We start from the raw sequence: 10665 nt of genomic DNA, 5'->3' as shown, positions 1-10665 counted from the left end.
ACACTGATACAGGGCATTTGTATTCATTGCATGGAAACAGTATTTGGGCAATATAGAAGCCTAGTAAAAGTAAATGGAAAGCAAGTTCTTCAGGTCAGTGTTTAGTGCCTTCACTTCACTTTCACATTAGAAAGTTTATTTCACTTCAGATCGCAAAACTAAAACTTCATGAAAGTTCTGTTCACGAAACACAAGAGTGGTTCTTAAGTAGAGTCACTGTATGGAAGTACTACTCCTGTGTACTTCTTCCAGAGGAAGGCAAAAAAACCCCCTTCAGTGTAAACACTTTCTACCAACACCGTGAAGATGTTTCGAAGTAGAGGCACTAGTGAAAAAATGTAGTGCTTTATCCAAACACCACATAAAGCTAATATTTACACAATTTAGTGTCAACAGATTTAGCTTGCATTAGATTAAGTATTTAGAGTGCTTTGCCATACTAAAGAGGCATAGAACAAGAGTGAAAGTTTAGGAACAACAGCATTAAGGAACAAGTGTAACACACAAGAGCTTCCACCTTTGAAAAAAAAAAAAAACAAGTGTAACACACAAGAGCTTCCACCTTTGGGAAAAAAAAAAAAAACACACAGAAAGCAGGACTGCGTAACTACAAAAGTTAAAGGTAAGGTTACCAAATACCATAGAGGATGGTATAAGCTCACAGGCAGCGAGCCACTTCTGGTTGTTGTTCACAACTTTAGTGAAAGGATTTTTTTTCCTTTTTGCTCATCTCAGCTGTAAAAGCTACCACTGCCTACTCTGTACAGTGGAGTCAAGTCAGATATAGTCCAGTGCAAGCTGGCAGAACTTCAGCTCCAATGCTATTTTTAAATACCCCATCTCATCTTTACGATGTCAGTAGATACATAACTCCTTGAATACTTATTTCAACTAGCAAGTTCACTACAGCTCTCATACCAGGTATATGTTGGCTAAACAGCACAGCAGGTGTGTTAACACAAAACCCAACCATAGGCATACACTAGACAGTCGTGGCTGCGCCAGTGGGAAAGGCATGAGTACTGCAGACTGCCTGTTGTACAAAGGACCTGAACACTGAAGACAATCTCTTTGTTTCTTTGTGCTAGCCCACAAGATGAGCTTACTACGTAAAATTTAGAGTTAGTGGTGTTTGGGAACGTTTTATTTTGTACATGACAAGATTTTACACCAAGTCAGTTAAATAATACAAATTTACATTCATGAGGAATGTTTTTAGAAAAGTGAACTTAAAAAAATTCCTCCTTTACCCTTAAACCCCATACCATCCCTCAACATTTTACAGTGGAAAAAAACCAAAACAATCTAATTCACATTCCCTCCTAACCCCCCAATGCAGGACGGTAGTTGAGTGCAGCTTACAGTTCATCTTTCACATCTGTGGATTCCTGTGGAGACAAACAGAATCATAATGTTACTTTTTGAAAGTAGAAAAGGTTACAAGAACTGTCCCAGAAGAACTGAACCTAAGTATCCATCAAGACATCATTAAAACTGCAGACATTAGCTAAGTGAAGGCTGACTTCACGTAACAGTTGAACTGTTTAGAGGTAGTGGTGTTGTCTGTAGCATTGTTACAAGTCTGTATTGTAACCATTTGAAACAACACTTGCCAATTTGTTGATGTTATGGCCCACAAGCTGTGGAAATCCAACAGATAACATTAAGTTGACTGCAGAGAATTTTCTGCTGTTTTCTTGCCATAGGGCAACTCTGTTACAATCTCTCAAGCTTAATTTAGCTCCAACTTCGAACATATCTAAGCATTTTCTTCTTACAATATAGTTTGATAAGGAATGAAGTGTCATTTGTGCTGCAGTTTTCCACCCTCCAAGAAAAGCTTGGAAAACCTCACACTAAAAACTAGTGTCATGAAAGGCAAAGTGAACAAGTTTGTTGCCAGGAAGCACCACAGACAAAACTGCACATAAATATTGGTAAGAAAAGAGTCAAACTTGAGACCTTACCTTCTGTGTTTCACTGTCTTCAGCATCAGCATCCACCTCCTCTTCATCTTGCTCTGCCTCCTCAGTTGCATCTTCAGGCTCTTCAAGTTCCTCCTCCACCTGTAGGAAGGTCACAAGCAATTTGCTTTATTTGCTTAGGATGTTTACTAGTTGTGAACTAGCTAAATACAAGCTATGAAAGTACCCACTATCAGTTCCTAACATTTGCCCCAAGCTACCTGCAGGAGAAAGCGAGTTCTGTTTAGCATTGACACACTATCATACCTCCTCCGGCAAGACACCCAGTGTAAGTTCTTGCACAGCATTATGAGAACCCATGTTACTTATACCCACTTATGTATTTCTCCATTAACGAGGTGGGCACATGTGCCTTTGGCCCCTAATTTACTCCCACAGAACCACCACTTGATTAAGGGTGGGACGATACTTGAGAAGCATGAGAGCACAGAATCCCAAGCAACTGGAAAGAAGAGTGGAAGGGAAGACATGAGCATGATGTACAGACTCATCAGTTTCCCACCCAGGTACTTGAATTGGGCTCCTGGTGGCCCACCTAAGTGCAGGAAGCTGGATACACTTCATTTTATGCAAGTCTATCAAGTATCTGCTTTAAGATGTAGCAGCAATAAATCAATTATCAGCCCCAAGTTGAAGCCAAACTAACCTTTGCATCCAGGTCAATGTTTAAACTTAAACGAAGCATCCTTTCTATTCTGTCTCCATATTCTTTAGTGTCTGGTAACATATATCCCGATCTCAAAGTTGCAGTTTCAAACAGTACCACTGCAAGATCTGAAACTGTTTTGTCATCTTCATTTTCCTAATGTGGAAGTGCATTACAAAAAAACCAAACAGAACTGTTAACTAGGTTGTATGCAGCCAAGCAGTCAATATTTCACTACTGTTATTTGTTTACCTTGACTCGCCTCAGCATGTCCTTGATCAATGGATGCCTGGGGTTAATTTCAAATGTTTTCTTTTGGCTAGCATAGTAACTGAAAAGAACAGAAATTACATCACTACATTCTGAAGTACAGGACCCAGCTACATCTCTAAACCAGTGAATACTGATTAAAGCCACAGTAACAAGTGTATTCCTCCCTCCTGTCCCACTTTAATACTAGTTTAACTCTAAAAAGCATTCAAGGTTACTGAGACATAGAATCATAGAATCATTAAGGTTGGAAAAGACCTCTAAGATCATCGAGTCCAACCGTCAACCCAACACCCCCATGTCCACTAAACCATGTCCCTAAGCACCTCATCTACTCGTCTTTTAAATACCTCCAGGGATGGGGACTCCACCACTTCCCTGGGCAGCCTGTTCCAATGTTTAACCACTCTTTCAGTAAAGAAATTTTTCCTCACATCCAATGGTGAGACAGTTCATCTTCTCTTGTTACCAAATGAGAGCGCGCAAATGCCACTGATGAGTCTCGCTCACCAGGCAGTTTTACAATCCGGGCTTTGAAACAACAATGTAAGACTATGATGGAGACTGCAACTTGGGTTATAGATGACCTTAAAAATATGAAGGATCATCTGAACCAGAGGGGAGCTTGGTGTGCCCACACCAAGCAAGGGAGACCATCAACTACATTTCATGTCTGCTGCTACATAACTGAAAGCTTACTTTGTAGATATATCCTTCCCAGTTTGGTAAGCTTGAGCCTTCATGATTCTTTCCATGTTACCAGACCATCCATACTGACTAGCCACAAGAGCACATGGAGACTGAGTTAAACGTTGAGATAGCACAGCTTTTTCAATCTGTAGGAAAAAAGCCTTAATGTTAGCTCACAGAGCCAATAGCTTATACAGGGAGTAAAAGTAAGTAATTCTGAAATTTCTTGTCACTTCAATATTTTCTGAAGGCTCCAAGATGACATTCTAACTCATTATCTTCCTGAAATAAAGGTATTGTCTATGCTCAAAGAATCTGCAAGGTATGTTGTAGCAAGTACAACAGCATTTACAAATAAACATTACATATAGCATAACATTTTACCTTGTCTTTTAGAGCTTTGTCTTTCATCCAATTTAAGAGTGGTTCAAATTCCTTTTCCAAGGCTTCCCGACTCTCCTTAGACTTTTCACTTTCTTCAAACTTAACTCCTTCTTTCGCTACGTTCTGAAACCTCTTGCCATCAAACTCTGGCAGAGCCTGAATACAGTATTCATCCACAGGTTCAGTCAGATAGATCACTTCATAGCCCTTTTTCAGAAGACGCTCAACAAATGGTGAGGACTCAGCCTAAGATGACAAAACAGATCAGATGCTGGTTTAATTGCGTTGATACCAGCAGCTACTGAAACCTGTGCAACTATTTGACAAGTGTCAGCACAAGGAAAACTGAACTGCAGTAGTAACATAAGCATGGAGTCTCCACATTTACAACAAATACACAGCTCACAATGTTTATGGTACTACTTTAACTAAGAGCCGTAATATTTTTCCCCTTCCCTCTTTCTTCCGTGCTCACATACCTCCTTTCTGCTGGCACCTGCCATGAAATAAATTTTGTCTTGCTTCTCTTTCATTCTTTCCACATACTGATCAAGGCTTGTAAGGTTACTTTCATGATGAGAAGACTGGAAGCGAAGAAGTTTAGCCAGTCGTGTACGATTGGAGTGATCCTCAATAACTCCAAGCTTTACATTAGTACCAAACTCTTTCCAGAATGTGTCATTGTATTTTTCTTCTGCAATTTTCTTGATCATATCAAGAGTTTTGCGAACAAGTTTCTTTCTGATCACCTAAAAAAAGCAGCAATACCAAGTTAGAACAGTAAGGACTTGGAAGAACCCTCAATTCAACCCCACTGCAAAGGATGGATTCAAGACACTTAGTGTCCCTGACTTGAAGTGAACAGAGATAGTCTGAAAACAGCAATGCGTGGGTTTCCTACAATTTAATTTCACACTCCTTATATGAAGTAAAATTAATCAGGCTATTATTCTTCTAAATCTTGCTACTGTCATGTGTTTACAATGAAGGAATTTAAGATCAGCTAGCTTACCTTTAACAATTTATGCTGCTGAAGTGTTTCACGAGATACATTCAAAGGAAGATCATCAGAATCCACCTAATTGAGGAAAAAAACCTTCTTAAGTATAGCTAACAGTATTTGAAGATTAAAAAAAATAAAATGCAAGTAAGACTTGTAATACTTACAACACCCTTAACGAAGTTAAGGTATTTGGGCATCATGTCATGGAAGTCATCAGTGATGAACACTCTTCGAACATACAACTGAATTACAAGAGGAAACAGCAGCCAGGTTATGTATGTTTGTTGTTTGGGTTCTTTTGACAGGAATCCATACCCACACACTTGCTTGTCCTACCTTAATGAAATCACTTTTTTTGGATCCATATTCATCAAACAGGCCACGTGGAGCAGAATTAGGAACAAACAAGATAGATTTGAAAGTTACTTCCCCTTCAGCAGTGAAGTGGATGTAAGCCATTGGGTCATCGTGTTCCTGTGAAGAGAGAATCCTTTTAATTGACATGGGGAAACTATCGGTGAGATAATACATTTCCAGTAATAACATGAGTTTGCCAAGTAAATGCAATTATATTACAAATAACTATCTAACCATGCTTTGTTAGAATCTATTATGGAGACAGAAGTCCCAGATTCAGCTGAGTTACTCACATAGAAGTAACCTTCCTTGAGACCTATTAGTTTTGTTGGGTTTTTTATGTTTTTTTTCCCACAAGCCAACCACCAAAAAGTTACCAACAGCACAGCAACCAATACAGTATCATCACAGCACAGTTAAGAGACTCTCAAGTAACACATTATGCTGTATTTGCACATAAAGACAATGTTGTTTCTAGAAACATATCTTCCTCTTTCTTCCACCATGTACAACACAAGCACCACTCTCAGACTAAATAAAAATTTCCCTGTCAACATTTAAACGCATCAGTAAGCTCAATATGAACTGGAACAGATGCCTTCTCAAACCCAGGCCGCCCAACGCTTGGGTGGCAGTACCTTCTCTATGGAAAAAGAGATTAACTCCTGAGTGAGCTGCTACACTTCCTAGACTGAATTGCAGAGCACCTATCTACTGACAGCAATTAATTAATTCTTCAGAAATAGCCCATCCTATAAACACTCAAGTTCTGTTTACACAGCAAGAGATACTATAGCAAACCTCTTGCTTTGGAACAATCTTCAGGCTCAGAGCTTACCTTGGAAAAGGTTTTGTAAAAAGCTTTGTATTCATCTTCTTCAACTTCTTTAGATGGTCTCTGCCAGATTGGTTTTATGTCATTCATGAGTTCCCAATCCCAGACAGTCTTTTCAACCTAGGTATGTAAACACCACAGTATAATAAAGACTCATTCTTTACTTCAGGTTAAGTCAGTTAAAGACACTCCACTGAAGCTAAGTCATAAAATAGCATGTCAAAAATTCACGCTCTTTCTAATTTACCAAATAAATTATGCAATGGCCTGGATATTCTCATTCAAGCATACAAATTAGCGTAACACACAGGAACAAAACTTCAGTCTACACTACAGTGTGTCCTATGTCCATTTAACACATTCACTGAGTATCAGTATTTCTGTTCTACTACCATTCTGAAAAAAGCTTTCCAGCAGAGTATACTCAATTTAAACTACTCAACAATGTCAGATTACTGAAGTCCACTACCATTTCAAGCAGTTCACTTGTATTTAAAATTAGTTCTGGGACCACTGCCTCATCACAAGGCTATTGTCAGTCATTTGCCTGATTTCAACCAAGTCTGTTTTGTTGACAATCTTCTTTCCTGACAAGATGTCTACCTGCACTTAAACAAGATTGCTGTTTGAAAGCGCACACACACACACTGAAGTGCACCTCTGGAAGACTACGAAATTCGCTGAACTATCTGACATGAGTTACAAAACCCCAAGTCGGACAAAGCTCACCTTCTTAGTTTTTGGTTTCTTTTCTTCCTCCTCCTCTTCAACTGCAGCTTCATCATCATCTGTTTCTTCTTTCTCCTTTGCTTCCTCCTCTTCAATGGGTTCTTCAACAGTCTCTGTCTAAAGAGACAACTGAAAGTGGGGACTTGGACTGCTTGGCTTCTTACCAGGTATCTTCTAGTATTCTCTCAAACAGCTAAATCTCTCAGAGCACTAGTTTAACTTTTGTTATTTGCCTATCGCAAGCATTTCTCTATAGATAGCTATGGTTTTTCAGTTGCATTTTTCATGAATACATGCTTTTTCAATACACTAGGAGGTCATTGTACTCAAATTTAAGTTTTTCCATAGCTTTACACATAATGCTAATCAGAGACTTGGGTGATTTTAATTTAGTGCTACACCAGGAAAACATCAGAAGAACAGGCCTAAAAGTTAAGACACTGCCTTATTTTCAGGACACCTAACCATAGCCCTGCTTGAGACCTTACCAAAGCTTCCAGCTACCAAACAAAGCCAATGGAAAAAAGATCTTTCTTAGTAATTAGCAGAGTCTTGCTCCTTTGGTAAAGTTCTTTCAGTCAGAATAAAACCAAGTTCCTTCAAAGTTTGTGATTTTAGCAACACACTAACTTTTGGAGAGCAAGTAACCAGTAAAACACTAGCCAGAAAAGTCAGGAATGGAAGAATTTTAGAAATTAGGTAAGTAGAAGTTCTATAGTATGCCCTCATCCTTCCTGAAAGATCTGGCCAGACAGTTTTCACAACCAAAGCTCATACTGTGCAATGCTCAGTTAAATATACTTACCTTGCTGCTCCACACATATATGGGGAAGTTTATGAACTGTGAGTATTTCTTTACTAGATTTTTAACAGTATCCAGCTCAAGATAATCAGATGCTTCCTCCTTCAAGACAAGGCTAAAGAAAATAAAAAAAACCCTTCAATCAAAGGGACTGACAAGTATTTTAAAATAGTTTTACAGGAAGAGACGCATTTGCCTACTGTTGCAGCTATAGCCATTCAAATTTATGCAATTAAGCTTTTACTAGTTCAGCTACAAATATATCTTAAAAAAATACAGTCCCTACTAAACTGCTCCAATGAGAAGAAACACAATTATTTTCAGCAACTGGGGCACAACAGGATGTCCAGAAGTCTAAATGAAAACCTCAAATAATATTGATACTTATCAGGACCTTGATGCACTCTCACTGGCTTTACTTGGAACTAGAGCACCGAGATGAACTTCTTCATACCAAGTGCCTTCTTCAGGAAGAAGTCCTCTAAACCCAGATCAAATAAATTTATGTGCTTGTGAAAGCGATGAAAATAGGATTGTCAAACTACCTCTAGTTTGAGATTTGCATCAGACCAGTCTCACTGGTATATAAGCAGCAGCCAGTTTCCAAGAGGAAGCTCTACAGCCCGTGTATAGGTTTCGATGGGCCACAATGGTGTTGAGGACTGAATGAGTTTGCAGGCAGCTGAACTGTCTGGAATTACTTGCCAACAGTTAGTTGTCAAGATGCTCATGGCTTTCTTAATTCATCTAATGGAATGTGAAGCAAACTACATTATCACTCACTTATTTTGGATGTGGTTAATAGTTTGCAAATTTTCTATTAAACTGAAAAAAGCTGTATTACAAGAATCAAACAATAAATGAGTCACCATGCTAAAGTCATCCACATATTCCAATGAGTAAAGTGTACCCACACAACTTTTTCTTTTAAACCCAAAGAAACTTAATACTTACGTTATGGTTGTGCCACGTCCTAAAGTGTTTCCTCTTGGGTCATCAATCACAGAGAATTCATTTGAATCTGACTCCCAAATGTGTTGAGTATCATTGTTGTGTTTTGACGTGACAATAACTCTGTCCGCTACTAAGAAAGCGGAATAAAAGCCAACACCAAACTGGCCGATTAATTCAGATGTTGACTGGCTATCATCCTGCATTTCAGTCATCTTGTTTAAGAATTCACTTGTACCAGACTTTGCAATGGTACCCAGGTTTTTAACTAACTCCTCTTTTGTCATGCCAATACCCGTATCTGTAACATGAAGCATGTTCTTCTCTTTATCACACTGAAAAAAAGAGAAAGATGCAGTTTGACTTCACTTTGAATCTTAACACATAATACACTGCCAAAGAAAAGTGGTAAGTAGAGTAGCAGCTATTCAAATTCAAACATGCCTGGCTACAACAAATTGAATTTGCAGTAACTATAGAAGTGAGAAATACCTACCTTCAAAATATTTCAATGCTTCAGTTACTCTTTATAGAATCAGAAATGTATTTTCACCACAAAGAAGAGTAGTTTTTGATAAAGCTAATTGCAAGGGTCCTGATGTGATCCTAGTTTGTATTTGCATCAGTATTAAGCCAAAAATCTAGATTTAATGATACACTATCTTTTTTTTTTTACATTCCTCCCACCCCTCCTCCGTAAGAGATGATGATACCTAATGCTTCTTACCTTGATTTTGACTGTAAGTTCCTCATTACCAGCAAGAGCATTTTCATCAGTTAAAGATATTAACCGTATCTTATCTAAAGCATCCGAAGCATTTGAAATAAGTTCCCTCAGGAAAATCTAAAATAGAAACCAGTAGTCAGGATTTCCAGAACACACACAAACAGTTCTAACATGTTCTACTGATAAAGGCACTAACCTCTTTATTTTTATATAAAGAATTGATAATAAGTTTCATCATTCTGTTCACTTCTGCTTGAAATGCAAACTTCTCAGATTTTTCTCTGATTTCTTTGATCTGGGATGCATTTAGGCCATCTAGCTGGATAGCTTCTTCCTCTCTGTTAGGACAATGAAAACCTGTCAAGAGTCTTCTCCCCATATAGTATCACTAATTTTATCATCTAGCAACAGCAATAACAGTCTAGTTAGAACAACAGTAAGATCCTTAATCACTGACACAGCCCCAAAGTTACATGATCAAATGAGATATGTGCAAGACTAGCTATCCTCAACTGCATAACTTTAATCTAAAACTTGAGTGAAAATCCATGCTTGCAAGTAAGGCTTTTTTCCTAAAAAGAAATTAAGGGAAGAATGTATGTACGTTAAAACCACTGTAATCCTCAGCATGTGGTATACCTCACAGGAGATGAAGCGGTTCATAGGCATAGAGCTATTTCATCAGTAGGCACTAAACTGACACCATTTACCACATGCAAGAGTAAACCCCTATTAACTGTTTTCTATACAACTACTAATATTAGAAAAGACAAGTTGAATATTTCTGAATCCAAGTTCTCAGGCTCGCTTCTACTTAGAAGGAAACAGCCTTTTCCAGAAATATTTTATTCCTCCCAGCTGACTAGATCTCTCTTTTGAATGGTGTTCCCCCCCTATTTCTGAGGTTTTAGGCATGACTGATGCTCTAACCGACCGTTCAAAAGCAAGAGAAAGCCTTAACGTTTCAGAACTAACTTACCCAGAACCCCAAGTACTAACCTCTGAACAACTTCATCATCTGTTCGAGACCCTTCTCTGCTTTTACCCAAGTCATCTTCCACGGTCCCATCCACATCCACCTCATCAGCTGTAACGGATACTGGGAAAACAAGGAATCCAACGATCTGAGCCTGATCCCCGCTACACACTACCGAAGTTCTCCGCTTACCCCTCCCCACGGTTTTAGGCTCCGTTCTGCCCCTCCACGCCCCTCCCCGAGTAAAAGTTCAGCCCAACCGGAGACATCAGAGACGGGGGAAGGGAACGGACGCCCCCCCTCCCGCCCA

General features: G+C 38.9%; 1 protein-coding gene across 1 annotated transcript in view; it reads right to left on the bottom strand.

Annotated features, from left to right (window-relative positions):
* Positions 1-1125: 1125 nt before the first annotated feature.
* The window catches only part of HSP90B1 (heat shock protein 90 beta family member 1), a 10821-nt gene continuing 1281 nt past the window's right edge, over positions 1126-10665 (bottom strand). Inside the window, exons 2-18 of the mRNA XM_009288420.1 lie at positions 10379-10526; positions 9576-9717; positions 9380-9496; positions 8656-8987; positions 7705-7816; positions 6900-7016; positions 6174-6290; positions 5315-5452; positions 5143-5220; positions 4988-5053; positions 4455-4724; positions 3976-4221; positions 3601-3737; positions 2884-2962; positions 2632-2787; positions 1968-2066; positions 1126-1388 (exon numbers count right to left, since the gene is read on the bottom strand). Coding sequence (XP_009286695.1) covers positions 1359-1388; positions 1968-2066; positions 2632-2787; positions 2884-2962; positions 3601-3737; positions 3976-4221; positions 4455-4724; positions 4988-5053; positions 5143-5220; positions 5315-5452; positions 6174-6290; positions 6900-7016; positions 7705-7816; positions 8656-8987; positions 9380-9496; positions 9576-9717; positions 10379-10526 — 2384 coding nt within the window. The 3' untranslated portion in view covers positions 1126-1358. The remainder of the gene's footprint in view (positions 1389-1967; positions 2067-2631; positions 2788-2883; positions 2963-3600; positions 3738-3975; positions 4222-4454; positions 4725-4987; positions 5054-5142; positions 5221-5314; positions 5453-6173; positions 6291-6899; positions 7017-7704; positions 7817-8655; positions 8988-9379; positions 9497-9575; positions 9718-10378; positions 10527-10665) is intronic.

The sequence above is a fragment of the Aptenodytes forsteri genome, unplaced genomic scaffold (genome assembly GCF_000699145.1).
Source record: "Aptenodytes forsteri isolate BGI_AS27 unplaced genomic scaffold, ASM69914v1 Scaffold56, whole genome shotgun sequence".
In the NCBI taxonomy this organism is placed as follows: domain Eukaryota; kingdom Metazoa; phylum Chordata; class Aves; order Sphenisciformes; family Spheniscidae; genus Aptenodytes; species Aptenodytes forsteri.
The sequence above is the reverse complement of the archived record's forward strand: the minus strand, read 5'-3'. Positions and strand labels throughout refer to the sequence as shown.